This window comes from Prionailurus bengalensis, chromosome A3 (assembly GCF_016509475.1).
Source record: "Prionailurus bengalensis isolate Pbe53 chromosome A3, Fcat_Pben_1.1_paternal_pri, whole genome shotgun sequence".
Classification (NCBI taxonomy): Eukaryota; Metazoa; Chordata; class Mammalia; order Carnivora; family Felidae; genus Prionailurus; species Prionailurus bengalensis.
The window spans coordinates 72,564,233-72,581,424 of NC_057354.1; the positions used below are offsets into that span (position 1 = coordinate 72,564,233).

A 17,192-nucleotide genomic window follows, 5' to 3' on the forward strand; every position below is an offset into this window, starting at 1 on the left:
TATGATAGTAGGGAGTTCCTGGACTTCAGGCTATTGATAAAATTGCCCCCTTTTTGTAATTGTACCAAGGTATTTGTAAACTGATGGAAACCCATGTCCTGTGTGACTGTGATCTCTATCAGTTAACCATTTGTTTTTTTCCTTTGTTTTTGGGCAGCCAAGAGTGCCTGAGGGATATCACATATTTGGGGGCAGGGGGGTAGTGCTAGCTTGTGCTTGGCCCTTAGCTTGCCTTATGCTCCCTCATCAATGCTAACTTCCAGCTAAGGCCACTATATCCAAATTTCACAAAAAAAGAACAGACTACACAATTTATGGCAATTTATAAGCATATTCATCTGATACAAGAAAAAATTCTTTCTATGTAGGAAAAACACAAGCACATGCATAAGAATACTCCTCCAAGGGGCGCCTGGGTGGCGCAGTCGGTTAAGCGTCCGACTTCAGCCAGGTCACGATCTCGCGGTCCATGAGTTCGAGCCCCGCGTCGGGCTCTGGGCTGATGGCTCAGAGCCTGGAGCCTGTTTCCGATTCTGTGTCTCCCTCTCTCTCTGCCCCTCCCCCGTTCATGCTCTGTCTCTCTCTGTCTCAAAAATAAAAAATAAATGTTAAAAAAAAAAATTTTTAAGAATACTCCTCCAAAGACATTAAAAAATAGCATTCAAGTGAAAACAAGTATGAATCCCTTTCCGAATCTTACTGGCCTTCCTCATAATTACAAATGTTGTTAATGGATCTAGATTAACAGGAAATAACCTGAAAAAATATCAGAACTGGGTAGTATCTTTGAGCTTCTAAAGGGAAGAAGCCAAAAGAAATGTACTATCACCATTCCCCTCAAACCTTAATACCAACTAGTTCACATGCATCAACTGTATGTAAAATCTCTTTTTACAGAAATTTTCCTATGCTCTTGACTAAATAAAAGCATAAAGTCAAACAACCAAAAGTGATATATAAACCTCAACTGGATCCTGGATGGTGAAAAAAATATCAAAGTATCAGCTACAGGGGTGTCTGGGTGGCTCACTCGGTTGAGAGTCTGACTCCTGATTTCGGCTCAGGTCTAGATCCCAGGGTTGCAGGATTGAGCCCCTCGTCGGGGCTCTGTGCTGAGTGTGGAGCCAGCTTGGGATTCTCTCTCTCTCTCTCTCTCTCTCTCTCTCTCTCTCTCTCTCTTCCTCCACCCACCCCTCTCCCTAGCTCATGTTCTCTTTCTCTCTCTTTCTAAAGAATTAAAAAAAAAGTTAGTATCAGCTACAGAAAGCAATTACGAGACAAGGAAATCTGAGTATGTAATAGATATTTGATTATGTAATTCTGCTAATTTCCTTAGAAATGGCATTATGGTTTTTAGGAGAAAGTCCTTATTCTTTAAGTACATAGCAATGAAAAGTAACAAATGCAACTTACTTTAAATGTTTTAGATTAAAAAGCATATATAGAGAAAAAAGAAATAAAGTAATTGTGGCAAAATGTCAATTTTTGGATCCACATGGCAAGTATATGAATGGTCAGATACTTTTTTTCAAAATTTTCTGCATCCCAAGCGATGTGACACTTAATCTTGGAGAATATATAAAAAGACCTGGTTATTCTTTAATGTTTTTTTATATAAATTTTTTTTTTAATGTTTATTTTTTGCGAGAGAGAGAGAGAGACAGACTGTGAGAAGGGGAGGGAGGGTCAGAGAGAAAGGGAGACACAGAATCCAAAGCAGCCTCCAGACTGAGCAGTCAGCACAGAGCCAAAGGCGGGGCTGGAACTCACCAACCTGGAAATCAAGACCAGAGCTGAAATCAAAAGCTTAACCTACTGAGCCAACCAGGTACCCTAAGGCCTGGTTATTGTTAAAATGTTTTTCTTTGTAGCAGTTTCTTGCTGGTTTCTTAACACTTCAAATAATACTCTGAACCTGGGTGTCTCAGTATTCTTTTATATAGCTAAGAACGATGAAACAGAAATCCTCAAGAAAGGGGTGACTGGGTGGTTCAGCTGGTGAACTATCTGACTTCACCTAAGGTCATGATAGCGCAGTTTGTGGGTTCTAGCCCGGCTTCCAGCTCTGTGCTGACAGCATGGAGCCTGCTTCAGATTACGTGTCTCCCCCTCTCTCTCTCTCTGCCGCTCCCCCACACGCTCGCTCTTCTCTCTCAAAAAATAAACATTAAGAAAAAAAATCTCAAGAAACAAGGATTTGCTAAGGCTTCTATTTTCACATACAGAAACACAGCATGATAGTCTGAGTGCGCCTCCTAAACAATATTTTGGAGTAGTGGCGCTAGGCTGCAGACCTTAACATTTTTTTAGGGTCTTCACCTGTTGGAAAAACTCATGAAAGCTATAAAGCTTCTCCCCAGAATGCACAGAACCCAAAGTCTGTACACAATTTCAGGTTCCACATATCGCTTCTACAACCTGTACATAGGGCAAAAACCTTCGCCTATTCTTTTCTGAGCTGCTGATAATGCTACAGATAAATAAGGTCGTTTAGCGCGTAAAATTGATATGAGCTGAAGCACTAGTAGTTCTTCCGCAGGCGTAAAACTTCTCTCGTAAACTTCCCGCTTTTATGAGAAAGGTGAGTTTCTTAGGTGTAAAGTCAAATACGGCATTCACAACTTGCACTCCTCTGGCTGCTGTTAAATGGACAAAAAACCCAATTCCAAAGCAGAACAAAATGTCTTCCTACGTGACACAACCGCGGTTCCTGTACGTCTCTTCCCCGTTATCTACACCACACCGGCCGCGACACCAGGCGCGACTCTGCCCTTCCGTTTCTCCTTGAATGCGTCCGAAAACAGCACACAGTTCCAACCTCTGAGCCACAAATCCCATAAAGGGATTGTGGGTATTGTAGTCCAGTGCACATGAGCAACAGGAGGTTAGGGTGACTTACAGAGGCTGAAAAAGAACCCACAGCTTAGCGAACCGAAGATCAATCGTTCTTGATACCCCAAGCAAGGAAACAGAATAACGTTGACTGACGAAGTCGTAATACATCCCTCGAACTACACGTCCCAGTGTGCTTTGCGCAGCGCGGCCATTGCGCCTGCGCCCTCGCAGCCGGTTACTAGCGTCTGCGAGGCTGCAGTTCCCGCTGGTGCCGGCACCGCAGAGACCAGAGCTGAGGGTCGACCGCCGTCACAGCGGAAGAGCAAGGGAAAGGATGTGGGTTTTTGGTTACGGGTCCCTGATCTGGAAAGTGGACTTCCCCTATCAGGACAAGTTGGTTGGATACATCACAGGCTACAACAGGCGCTTCTGGCAGGGGAGCACCGACCACCGCGGGGTCCCGGGCAAGGTGAGGCGCCAGTCAGCCCCCCACCCTTAACTGCCTTCGGAGCGCCGCTTCCCACCCAACTCGCGGTCCTACTCTGCTGGACCTCCACCCCAACATTTACGATGACCGAGCAAGAAAGTTAGGAATAATGCTGTTACATCTGTGCACCTTTCTCTTCACCTGCCCTCTACTTCTCTCCCAAACCAAGGGCACTACTTCCGAAGCCTTTTGAGACGCTGATGGTTAGTTTCTTGGGAAAGCAAGAAACAGGGGCAAAGGCATACAAGCTCGCCCAAGGCTGATGGGCTGGGAGGAAGCCCCATCTGTGAGCGACCTCTGCCATTAAAAAAAAAAAAAAAAAAAAAAAAAAACGGCGGGAAAATCAATCTCCGTTTCACCACGGAGTTGAATACTAAAATCAACCTGCACATTCAGCTTTAGCTTTTTAGCAATTAAATTTGTTGGCATTTCTGCATTCTGGCAGACTTTCATTGGTTTAAGTTTAAACAAGCATATTATTTCCAAAGGTTTTATTTTATGACATCTAAGGCCACATAGGAACTAGTTTCCAAAATTATCTCCGGTTGTTAAGGAGCTTACCGTGATCACTTCCTTTGGTTGTCAGGTATCGGCGAAGTTAAATATTTGAGTTCTCGGTTTGTTACTTGAGTAACACGGTGCCCATTACTGTGTCCAGCATTATTTTAATCTTTATTTCTCCACGTTTCTCCTCTAAATTATAAATGTGAAATGTAAGTTCCTTGATCTATTTTTCAGTCATTAGAAGACTTTCATCCCAATATATGTATACTAGAAAACTAGTAGCAGCTCAGCCTTGTATTGGCTGCAAAACAACCAATCCACAAGGAAAACAAGGTTGTGGGTAACAATTTGGATAACTTAAATATTGTACTTGGTTTACTTAACCTTCTAACTTTTGGAAGTGCACAAAATTTTTTATTGTTTGTATGTTCTCTAAAGTACTCAGAGCTATGTATGAGCTTGATTACTGTTTTTTAAAGAGAAATTAATATTGGCCCCACAACACAATATGGTAGGCAGATGACTGGAAAACGGTAGTGACTTAGGGCAAATGCACATTTGTAAGCCAACAGGAGCTTCATGTCCAAAATTTCTTCTAGACTATTATAAAAGAGGGGTGCCTGGCTGGCTCAGTCGGTAGAGCATGCAACTGGATCTCAGGGTTTTAAGTTCAAGCCCCACACTGGGTGTAGAGATTACTTAAAAATAAAATCTTAAAAAATATATATATTATAAAACAATGTTTAAGACTTTAAAGAGTTAAATAAAACTTCTAAGTGAAGTAAAATGCCTTTTGAGTTGTCAGATACGAACACTTAAAATTTCTATTCTGAAGAAAGGCTCCAATTTTAATGACGAAGTATTAAATGCTTACAAATGTTTTGGTAGCATATTTTACTACTCTAGTTTCAATCAAAACATATGTGTTTGTTATATAGCATATTGAGATATGTACACTGTTGGAACAGAACAATAAGAAGTTGTCAAGTCAATACAACAGCTCATGATTCTTTAAAAGAAGAAAGGAGCTATAAAAGCCAGTATCTTTTTACTTAAATTTACTAAAATATAGGGCAGGTAAGTTGGGGTACAAGGGGACTGCAATGGCTAATAGTTTTACACTTATTTTTAGTTAAAGAATACATCATAGCAAATTAAAGGAAACTCTAAGTATTTTTTTAAGTATACTATTTTGTTAAAACTGGAAAGAATATTATTTTAATATTTTTTATTACAATGGATCACCAGCCTTATATAAATACAAAAGGCTACAAAGATATCCAGCAAATTAGAAGAATGATGTGGATGTTTTATAGGACTATGTTTTTTATAGCAACATATGCTCCTAGTAAGTTAGTCATCATTACATATGAAATGTGATATTATTAAACAAATGTTAGGCTCATTTCCACATACTGCAATGTGACATTTGTGGGAAAAATACCAAACCTACTTCAATTATGGTTTCTTTTTAGCTTCATTAAACTTTAATTTCTTCCTAAGTTTTATTAAGCATCTCATTTATATATATAAAAAAACTGGCACTGTCTCACCCAAATTAAGGATTTATTTAAATGTGAAAAATTTTTCACAGCAGAGAGAATATATTTCAATTTCAAAAAGAAACATTTTAACACGAGATAATCATGAACATTTACTAAATCTCTAACTTTTCTAGACCTAGATCAGAAAAATTACTCATTACTCAATGAAAGCATCTATAATGACTCATTTCACAATATCCTCCAACCCATTCAGCTTGAAAGACCCCTGCTTTAGTTTCAGTCCCCCCAAAAGCCTTTCATGTGACTTACAAATATACATTGTTTCTCAATAATATATATGTATTTTAGAGACTAAGAACATAAATTTTAGAAAATGTTTCCAAGTAAATTTTCAGTAGTGCCAAAGTCCATGTCTGTTCCATAAGCTGTCACAGGGAGTCCTTTATATCCCCTTAAAATGAGTCCCTATGTACTCTTGTTTTCTGTTTCAGCTGCCACCACCTAAGTCCAGGACTTTTCTACCACTCCTTCCCCTTTCAACAATTACTACTGAGCACTTAGGAGACAGCTATGCAAACAATACCTAACAAGTGCCACAGGGAAGTGAATAAAAGGGAAAATCACAGTTTAGGAGAAAAATCTGCTGCAAAGTCACCTGAGGAGTCAGCCAAGCCTTTATGGATGTAGTGCAGGAGGATATCCCAGAGACAGAAAAGCAAGGGCATTCTATACTGAGCACTGGTATATCCAAAGATACGAATGTTTGTTAAAGTTATAAATAAATCAGTACAGATTGAGGGAAAAAGTGGTAAGAAATAAGGGTTGTAGTTAAATCATGCTGAGAACTTTTAGTTTTATCCTGTAGAATTTTTAAACCCTGAAAAAATTCAAAGCACAGGAGTGAGTGACCCAATTTTTGCACTAGAAAGTCATTCCACTGCCAAGTAGAGAATAGACTAGAGGTAAACAAAACTAGAGGCAGGCAACAAGGTCCCTAAGGAAGCAAATGAAGGATACAGAGGAACAACATACAGAAAAAGATTCAACAGACAGTTACCAGTAATTGGTGACTGCTGGATACAAGGGGAGACAAGGAAAGGTGGAATGCAGAACTTGTCACCAGGACCACGAACATTTCTTACTCAGGGTCTACCTTCTTCCCACTCTAACCATACTATACACTTTACCACTCATCTTCCCCAAACACCTTTTATCATGCCAGTCAGCTACTAGTCAAGTGCTGCAGTAGCTCCTAATTTCCTATTTCTCCCAAATTTCAGTGGCTTCTTATTTTCCATTGTCCCCTAATTTCACCTCTACTCTGGCTCTTCAAATCTGACTATCCTATTTCTCCAATTTTCTTTCTGAATCATCTCTCCAGGTGGGGCCCTCTGCTAGTCAAACATTTAGCCTGGTGTAGTCTTGCCTCTAGGCCTGCACTTGTAAATCATGCCCTTTTGCCAGAATTTTTTTTTCCTTTCTGACCACCCAAGACTCAAAATTCTTAATTGCCTTCATACCATACATCTTAGCCCTTAAGTGTTCTCTACCTGTTTCATGTGTTAAGTTTGTGTTCCAGAATTATAATATAAGCTCTTGAAAGCAAGAATTAAGGTTTTATCTTCTCTACAACACACACTAAGTAGTCAATAAATAGCTCCTAATTCATCTTGAAATTGAAAGTAATACAGAAGTGCCTACATAACCCACACCAAGATATGTGTCCTCATTATAGCATTATCTTAAATAGAAAAAAGGTGAAATTGAAATGCCCAACAACACAGGAATGTTTAAATTATAGCTCATTGATGATACATTATGCAACTATTAAAACGTATGATAAGACTAACAGGAAAATGTAATTAAATTAAATAAGAAACATAATCCCAAATCCCATGTTTTCCGTGATTACAAATTGTCTATACAAATGGACAAAGACCAGAAGGAAATAGCAATGAAGATGACACAAATACCTGAATTATTTATGCTCCCTGTGTGTCAGACAATGGGCAAATAAATATGTTAAAATGTGGCTTAGAATTCAGCATTCTCACTAATGATGCTAACATGTCAGTAGATACATAGCCTTTGGCACCAGGTAGGAAGTGTACTTAAAAAAAATAATAAAAAAAGACAAATTCTCAAACAGCTCCAAATCTACAGGATCATTAACTCTGGGACTGTACACAAGCAGTGTGTTTATCAACCCTCCATGTAATTGTGATCTACACTAAAGTTTGAGGGCCACTTCCCTATTATAGGAAAGCACTCTGGAAGAGCATGTTTTGTTCCCTAATAAAACTATAGCAATCTGATCAGAACTTTTATAATTGCTTCTTCCTTTGTCTTTCATTATACATGAGCCTTAGTCACAGGTATTTTTTTTAATATATCCATTTTTTAAGTGAATATAATATAGCTAATATACATAAATTGAAGGGAATCTTTTAGAAAAGTCAAGATACTTTGGATAATGTATATTCTTAATTCACTTGAAAATTTATCATAAAAATGAGTACTTTATGGAGGTGTTTAGTATGAACAATTAAAATATTCCATGTCAACAATAAATTGGTAATGCTCAGTTAGTTGATAAACTGTGATTCAGAAAAAAAAATTTTTTTTTTTTTACTTTTTTTAAAACAGCCTGGAAGAGTTGTGACTCTTGTTGAAGATCCTCGGGTATGGTATTATTGTTCTTTTTTTGTGTAGTCTTTAATCATATAAAATGTTGAAATGTTTCTCAGTTTTAATAATCAATGGAATTTTATTAACAGTCATCACAGACAGCTTGAACAGTAAGTCTAGAATTCTTCTCTGTATTTATTGTGTTTCTTTTTAACTGTTGGGAAAAGCTGGAATGCAGAATGCCCGGTAGACAACAAAATAAAACCAAATGGCATGTAGTCTTTTTTTTTTTTTTTCTTGAATTTATTGACTAAGAATTTGGCATTAATGGCCCTAGGCCTCAGACAGCCATACTGCCACTGAGGCACACTTGGCCATACTTGCCACATCAAGTGGAACCATTGAAACTCTCGTATTTGCTAGGAGTATACTATTCTCAGCAAAAATCCCTGTCAGGAGTTACCACTTTCTTTCTTGCCTAATTTTTTAGTAGCACAACAGGTTTTTAAACAGGTTTGGGGCACTAGAAAACGTATTTACCTGATAGTCCTCTGTTTCTTAAATATTTTCAATCATTTCATTGAGGTATAGATTCAGACGTTCATAGTGTGAAGGTAAAAATTTAACTTTGGAAATGACTCTGATATACAAAAGTCAAGCAGCTATCAACAGGAAATGAATAATGGTGAAATAATGAAATGCTTTCATAATTTACATTAGGAAAAGCATCTATAAAAATGGCCTCAAACTGGTAACTGTAACTCTTAATTAAAGTCAATAAACGGCACTTTGTTTCTACAGAATGTTAAACTCACTCAAGAACCGGGCACCGGATGGCTCAGTTGGTTGAGCATCCAACTTCGGCTCAGGTTATGATCTCACCGTTCCCGAGTTCGAGCCCCACATTGGGCTAGCTGTCAGCCTGTCAGTGCAGAGCCCACTTCGGATCCTCTGTCCCCCTCTCTCTGACCCTTCCCAGCTTGCACTCTCTCAAAAATAAACATTAAAAAAAAATTCACTCAAGAAGATACTTTGCAACCTAGAGTTTAATAATTAAAGCTAGTAATTAAAGGTTGTGAAAAAACTAGATAATCTATAACTACAAACTATAAATAAATCCTGTTTATATCAGATATTTTATTAACACTAAAAAACAAACCAAAAAACCTCTGCAGCCAGTTTTTTTACTGACACTTTGTTCATGGGCTCTCAACAAAAGAGACTGCCATTTAGTATTCTGCATGGAATTATTTACAAAGGATATTTGAAAGCTCCTGCAGTGAAAAAATGAATAAAATGAACTTGCTATGGCCTTCAGTAGTTGATTGCTTTCTTACAGACCTTTTAAAACAAAGAACCCTTTCTGTAAATAAGGAAACAGCCGGTAAAAAGATAAGTGACGCTCAGTTTTAGCTAGCTAAAGTAAGTTGGTGTATCAAAGCCCTCCCAGATAGCACCCAGCACTTACATCCCCAAAGGTAAGCTCCCAAGTGGCTACAACACTCCATAAAGCAGTTTGGAAACTACCGTCCTGTACCATCAGTGAAATGTTTAAGGATTTAAAACTTTAGAACTGTGTTTAATGACCAAGTGAACACCTGATTTTTTTTCAGTCCCACTAGTTAAAAGATACGATTTTTAAAACTTAAACAATGATAAATATCCTAGTGTGCAAGAAATTACTTATTCAGACTGAAGAATTTAAAATGCTGATTTCCTTTATTGTTTAGTTTGTACCTCCCAGTGCGCTTTAAAAAAAAAAAAATTAATGTTTATTTTTGAGAGAAAGAGACAGACAGTGTGTGAGCAGTGGAGGGGCAGAGAGGGAGACACAGAATCCAAAGCAGGCTCTGGGCGCTCAGCGCGGAGCCCAATGTGGGGCCAAACCGTAAGGTCATGACCTGAGCCGAAGTTGGATGCTTAACCACTGAGCCACCCAAGCACCCCTCAGTGCACTTTAAGTGAATCAAAACTACACTGACTTCTAAGAACATACAGCTATTTTCTTAGAGCATAACATATCTTCACCTATTTTAGCCCTGTAAATTCTAAATAATACGTTCTTTTCATTTTTCAACAGGGTTGTGTGTGGGGTGTTGCTTACAGACTGCCAGTAGGAAAGGAAGAAGAAGTAAAAGCATACCTTGACTTCAGAGAGAAAGGAGGCTACAGGACCACAACAGTCATTTTTTATCCAAAAGATCCCACAACAAAACCATTTAGTGTGTTGCTATATATTGGAACATGTGATAATCCTAATTATCTTGGTCCTGCACCTCTGGAAGACATTGCTGAACAAATTTTTAATGCAGCTGGTCCAAGTGGAAAAAATACAGAATATCTTTTTGAACTTGCAAATTCTATTAGGAACATTGTGCCAGAAGATGCAGATGAGCATCTTTTCTCTTTGGAAAAATTAGTAAAGGAACGTTTAGAAGGAAAACAGAACCTCAATTGCTTATAAAGACCTAATCATTGACTTTTTCAAACAAGCAGAGCTTTTAGTCTTCAGAGAATAGGTTCATGTACACTGGCAATATGATTTGGAAACATGTTTGTTTACTTGAAGATCTTATTTATTTTTAATGTTGTATTATTCAAGCTATGATCAAATGTGTGGTTTAATTGCACATATCCTAAAACACATAAATATTTAAAATACTGGGATAGAGTTAAAGAAAAATTCAAGTTTTAATAATATAATGGTTTCCTAGCTAAATAATATTGAACACTTGCTCATGAGAAGTGAGTTCTTTAGAAAAGTACAATGAAGGATGAAGTTCAGAGCTTGTTATTTTCAGAGTAAAAATAATTGTGTCATTTCATGTCACAATTCTATTTTCAAGTTGTAGAGAATTAAACCAAAAGATAATACCTTCAATATATTTCTGTACAGTAATTCTGTAACCATGGTTTAGAATATATAATCTTGGGGCGCCTGGGTGGTGCAGTTGGTTAAGCGTCCGACTTCAGCCAGGTCACGATCTCCCGGTCCGGGAGTTCGAGCCCCGCATCAGGCTCTGGGCTGATGGCTCGGAGCCTGGAGCCTGTTTCCGATTCTGTGTCTCCCTCTCTCTCTGCCCCTCCCCCGTTCGTGCTCTGTCTCTCTCTGTCCCAAAAATAAATAAAAACATTGAAAAAAAAAAATTAGAATATATAATCTTAAAATAATGTATAATGAGAAATATATGGTAATATAGACAAGATTTCAACCTTGATTGTGAATTTCCTTGTTCAGGTATTATATAAGACCCTTTCCAATTTAAATCAAAAAGACTGGCATTTTTAATATAAAAATTTCCTTAGAATTATAATGTACTATACTTCTTTTTTGAATAAACGCATTTTACTAGAATGAAAAAAAATTCCGCTAAAAAAAGCACAACTTACAATGTACCAATCACATCCACGAAATGACAAAATGTAGTCTGTCATTCACTCACTTTGTATTAATCTTACAGTGAAACTTGAAAAAAAGATGGCCATTCTGATATTACAAATTAACACAACCATATATATAATGAAAGTTTAGTGCTTGAAATGACTTTTAGAATTATAGTTTTTTAGGGGCACCTGGGTGGCTCAGTAGGTTAAGCATCCAACTCTTGATCTTGGCTCAGGTCATGATCTCATGGTTCGTGAGATGGAGCCCTGTGTCCAGCTCTGTGCTGACAGCGCAGAGCCACCTTGGGATTCTGTCTCTCGCTCTCTCTGTCCCTCCTCTGCTCACTTGTGCGTTCTCTCTCTCTCAAAATACACATGAAAGAAAAAAGAACTGTAGTTTTTTAAAATGTATAAGATTAACTCATGTAGAATTGATCTTGATTCTAATGAAGATTATTTTTTCTTTTTTTTTTTTTAAACATTTTAAAGTAATCTCTACACCCAACATGGGGCTTGAATTCACGACCCCAAGATAAAAAATCACACACTCTTCTGACTGAGCCAGCCAGGTGCCCCTAATCAAGATTCTTTCTTTCTTCTTTTTTTTTTTTTTTTTTTTAGTGTTTATTTATTTTTGAGAGATAGCAAGCAGGGCAGGGGCAGAAAAGTTTCACATTAAATAAAGTTGTCCTACATAGCAGGGAAAGTAGCCCTTTCCATGTTTTTCTATTTAGTAACACCTAACTTAGTAATTTACTTAGCTCTATAACTATTTTAAATATTTTCCCAACATTTTCATTATTAGTTTTCTAGAAAGCATTTCACTTGTCCTGTAAAACAAGAAAAGGTACTTAATATTAATGATCATTAACATTAATGATCATCTCATAAGGATATGCTGGGCACTTTACATATGGAAGCATTTTCTGGGTAACTCCTCTGAGCTTGTTTCCATACTATCCTGCAGTTACTTATCTGTTAAGTAGCAGAAATCCAGGTCTCTCTCTCACTCTAAAAGCACTAGATCTTTCTATGATATATTTAAAAACCCACCTGAACTTCACCATCTTTACTATACAGCATCTTTTTTTCAGGAGGTAAACAAGATTAACTGTTTTTATATAATGAAACAGGTACCTTGTTACATAAAGATGTTAATTTTTTTTTAAGTCTGAATCTTTTTTAATTTGAGAGAGAGCACATGCAAGTGGGGGAGAGGGGCAAAGGGAGATAAAGAATGAATCTTAAGCAGGCTCCACACTCAGCGAGGAGTCTGACACAGGGCTCCAGCCCATGACCCTGGGATCATGGAGCCAAAATCAAAAATCAGACGTTCAACCGACTGAGCCACCCAGGCATCCCGTTAAAGTTCATTTTTATAGATGTATATAGATTCCCACAAATATAATGAGCCTATCCAAGACTCACATAGGTGAATTCAATGATAAAAAGCCTTTCATTTTACAAACAAACCTAAGTCCAAAAGAGTGTGTGACCTCCCCAAAGTGATTCTTCTACCATTTAATATATAATTGTTACAGAATATAAAGAGCAAGGGGTAACTTTGGGATGCCCATTTTTTGTCTTTCTAGGCTTTCAGTCACAAGTTAGAAAATATGTAACTATAAATATGATATGCCATCAGCATTTATAGGGAAGCCATATTCCAAAGAGCTCAGAAATAAGGGATGTTAATTTTCCTGGGATAGGGAGAAACATGACTAAAATGGAGAAGTTAAATAAATAGTACTGAGTTAGAAGCTAGGGTTTAAAGCCTCTAAGTTAGCAGGAATGAAAAGGTATCAAGTTGCCTAAAGCCTAACTTAACTTTTGTTAGCAAAACTGTCTGTCTTTACAGTCCTTGGGTCTTACTTTCAAGACATTTTTTCTCATTCTTTGCTAATTACACACAAAACTCAAAGACTCTCTTTCCTCAGAGTACAAATATTAGGTTTCAAATTTTAGGAATTCAAGAAAAGTATGAGTGTAAACCCTACATTAAGAAACTTTTAGGGGTGCCTGGGTGGCTCAGTCGGTTGAGCATCTGACTTTGGCTCAGGTCATGATCTCACATTTCATGAGTTCGAGCCCCACGTCAGGCTCTATGCTGACAGCCCAGAGCCTGGAGCCTGCTTGGGATTCTGTGTCTCCCTCTGACTCTGCTCCTCCCCTGCTTGCACTCTGTCTCTCTCTCTCTCTCTCTCTCTCTCTCAAAAATCAATAAGCATTAAAAAGAAAAAGAAGGGGCACCTGGGTAGCTCAGTCGGTTAAGCGTCCAACTTCAGCTCAGGTCATGATCTCACAGTTTGTGAGTTTGAGCCCTGCGTTGGGCTGTGTGCTGACAGCTCAGAGCCTGGAGCCTGTTCTGGATTCTGTCTCCCTTTCTCTCTGCCCCGCTTCTGCTCACACTCTGTCTCTCTCAAAAAAATAAACATTAAAAAAATTTTTTTAAAGAAAAAGGAAAGAAAAAGGCCATACTAAATTCTAAAAAAAAAAAAAAAGAAAGAAAGAAACTCTTAATATAAATCTCTAATGGAGATTTTTTAAAGTAGGTCTTTCTACTCCTGTAGGCCACTATTATGTTTCCAACAATCACTCTTCAATCTACCCAGAATGGTAAATCCCATCTAAATACCACCTCCACAGATAAAAAGTTATCATTTAGGGAAACAAAGGTTATGATGTCATCTCTGAATATTTGAAAGTACAAAAGACTAATTTTAGGGGCACCTTAGCAGTTCAGTCAGTTACGTGCCTGACTCTTGATCTAGGCTCAAGTCATGATCTCAGTTTTGGGAGTTCAAGCCCCATATCGGGCTCTGTGCTAACAGCTCAGACACTGAGTGGGATTCTTCCTCACTCTCTGCCTTTCCCCTGCTTGTACACGTACTCTAAATAAATAAGCAAACAAAACAAATAAATAAGCAAACAAACATTAAAACAAAAAAAGACTGGGGTGCCTGGGTGGCTCAGTTGGCTAAATGTGCAACTCTTGATTTTGGCTCAGGTAATCTCACAGTTTCAGGAGTTCAAGCCCCACATCAGGGTCTGCACTGACAACTTAGCTTGAGATTCTGTCTCTGCCCCTACCCCACTCACGCTCTGTCTCTCTCAAAATAAATAAAACTTTTTAAAAATTAAAAAATAAAGGGGCACCTGGGCAGCTCAGTTGGTTAAGCGTCTGACTTCAGCTCAGGTCATGATCTCACAGTTTGTGAGTTCAAGCCCCACATCGGGCTCTGTGCTGACAGCTCAGAGCCTGGAACCTGCTTCAGATTCTCTGTCTCTGCTCTTTCCCCGCTCATGCTCTCTCTCTCCTTCAAAAATAAATAAACATTTTTAAAAAAGATTAAAAATTTTTTTTAATTTTTAAAAAGACTGATTTTTGAAATGTGGCCATTGTCTACAGATACGCATTTCATCTTAAAAAGGAATTTTTTTTTCATTTTCAACTAATAAAGTACCTGAAATGATTATTTTAAATTTTGAAGGTGCTTATTTAATTTTAACATGTGTGAAGCATTATACAATTCCTGATGTAATAATATGTATTACCTAATATTACTTTATATTATATATTCAGATTACCATGGTTTTAGTATCTTTGAGATTCATTATGAGATCAATCCTGCCTGTAATTTAAGAACCATATTTGATCTATTAGATATTATTCAAACATTTTATAGTCAACATTTCATTCTATTAGATTTCTCTTTTCCATGGATACATAGCTTTTAAATTATAACTTGGGAGCAGCTATGACTATCAATGCATCATACTCCTATAATTTACCATCCCTGATTCTTTCAAAGTCAGTCATATGATACATGCACTTACAATTCTTAATTCCCCCTCATCATATGTTAAAAATCTACATATGAGGGGTGCCTGGGTGGCTCAGTTGGTTAAGTCTCTGGCTCTTGATTTCAGCTCAGGTCATGATCTCACAGTTCTTGAGTTTGAGCCCTACATAGGGTTCTGAACTGACAATCTCTCTCTCTCCCTCTGCCCCTGCCACATGCGCATGCACGTGCACTCTCTCTCAAAATAAACAAACTTAAAAGAAATCTACATATGAAATATTCCAATTATGCTTATCTTTTCTCACCAGAAATACTGTGACTATATTTTCTGTGTATTTATTCAGCTCTTAACAATCTCTTTTTATGCATTTCTAAAGGCTTAAAATAAATTCACCCTAAGCATATATTAAAAACTCAAAAATTAGTGGAATGATTTTGTAATTTTTAAATTTTAACTCCTCCAGAGACAACTACTAAAATTATTATTCTGTATGTCAAGTTTATATGATGAAAATAAGCTTTAGTGAATTTCAGGGTGTTTTCATTCTTCTTAAATTTCATTTTCCCTTTCTAAAATATTATATAGTTGGGGCACCTGGGTGGCTTAGTCGGTTGAGCATCCAACTTCGGCTCAAGTCATGATTTCACAGTTCATGAGTTCAAGCCCCATGTCGGGCTCTTTGCTGACAGCTCAGAGCCTGAAGCCTGCTTCAGATACCATGTCTCCTGCTCCCTCTGCCCCTCTCCCATTTGCACTCTTTCTGTCTCTCAAATATTATGTAGTTTAGCACTAATCTCTTGGTGGTTTAATTGCACTGAACCTTCTTGTCTTTATAAAACTTTAACAACGTACATACACACATCCTGTAACTGGAAAAACCACCACTTGACCCTGTAATTTTCTTTATTCTTTCAACTTTCCTATCCTTCACAGAATTTTTTTTTTCAAGTTTTTATTTAAGTCCATTAGTTAACATATAGTGTAACAGTAGTTTCAGGTGTACAATTTAGTGATTCATCACTTCCATACAACACACAGTGCTCATCACAAGTACATTCCTTAATCCTCATTAAGCAACTCCTTAAACACCCATTTAACCCATTCCCCCAGCCACCAATCCTCCCAAAATTCTCAATTTGTTCTGCAGAGTTAAGAGTCTATTTCCTGGTTTGCCTCTCTTTTTCCCCCACTATGTTCATCTGTTTTATTTCTTAAATTCCACATGAGTGAAATCATATATTTGTCTTTCTCTGACTTATTTTCTTAGCTTAATACTCTTTAGCTCCCACATTCTTGCAAATGACAGGATTTCATTCTTTTTTATGGCTGAGTAATATTCCATTGTGTGTGTGTAACAGATTTTTTTTTAACTATCATATTCTACTTCCTTATCAACTCTTCTTAATGCCCCTCCAATCTCCTTTTACTCTTGCTGTGCTCACATAATCAGTGTAGTCTCAAGTCTCCAATAATCCTTCCTGATTTAACTCAAAGATCTCAGTTTCATCCTTTATGATTAATGCACCAGACACTACTAAGCAAGCACCTGATATCAATAAGGCCCAAAGAGAATAACATTTCATTGTAGGGGCACCTTATATCTGGAGCCACCTTCTAACTTAACCTCTAATCTCTTTTCTTCTTTCCAATATATTCTCTACTCTGCACTCAATTATCTTTGTAAAATAGGAAAGTAACCTGATCAATAATCAAAAATGCCTTCCACTGCATACTAAACTTCAAATTCTTTTATCTGTTATTCAACTATTTATAATCTGTTATCAGCATATTTGTCACATTCTACTTCCCAATAATACACCCTACCCCATGCTCCAGTCACACTATCCTCCTCATCAATTAAGACCCAGCAAAAATGAGGGACTCATGTTATGTGGCAAGCCATGACTATGCAACAAGACTACCAAAATAAAAAAGATAGTTACCAGCTATCAAGAACCAAATGTGGGGCACCTGGGTGGCTCAGTCAGTTAAGCATCCAACTTTGGCTCAAGTCAGGTCCTGATCTCATGGGTTCAAGCCCTGCA

The 17,192-nt window shown here is 37.6% G+C and overlaps 2 protein-coding genes across 7 annotated transcripts in view; one reads left to right on the forward strand and one right to left on the reverse strand.

Annotated features, from left to right (window-relative positions):
- ASB3 (ankyrin repeat and SOCS box containing 3) overlaps positions 1-17,192 on the reverse strand; it is a 118,068-nt gene that overhangs the window by 90,770 nt on the left and 10,106 nt on the right. The window lies entirely within an intron of this gene.
- CHAC2 (ChaC glutathione specific gamma-glutamylcyclotransferase 2) lies at positions 2,835-10,840 on the forward strand. 2 transcript variants are annotated; one of them, XM_043603379.1, is made up of 3 exons: positions 3,007-3,304; positions 7,978-8,013; positions 10,040-10,840. In XM_043603379.1, the coding sequence occupies exons 1-3, from the start codon at positions 3,170-3,172 to the stop codon at positions 10,421-10,423; spliced, it is 555 nt and encodes a 184-aa protein (XP_043459314.1). In that variant the 5' UTR covers positions 3,007-3,169; the 3' UTR covers positions 10,424-10,840. The 2 variants fall into 2 exon arrangements, with proteins under 2 accessions (XP_043459315.1, XP_043459314.1); XM_043603380.1 differs by lacking the exon at positions 7,978-8,013 and having other exon boundaries at positions 2,835-3,304.

Excerpts from the sequence above, each read along its gene's own strand:
- CHAC2 (XM_043603379.1), top strand. The coding sequence starts at position 3,170 with ATGTGGGTTTTTGGTTACGGGTCCCTGATCTGGAAAGTGGACTTCCCC. Across the intron at positions 3,305-7,977 it reads ACCGCGGGGTCCCGGGCAAG|CCTGGAAGAGTTGTGACTCT; the intron begins GTGAGGCGCCAG and ends TTTTTAAAACAG. Across the intron at positions 8,014-10,039 it reads CTCTTGTTGAAGATCCTCGG|GGTTGTGTGTGGGGTGTTGC; the intron begins GTATGGTATTAT and ends ATTTTTCAACAG.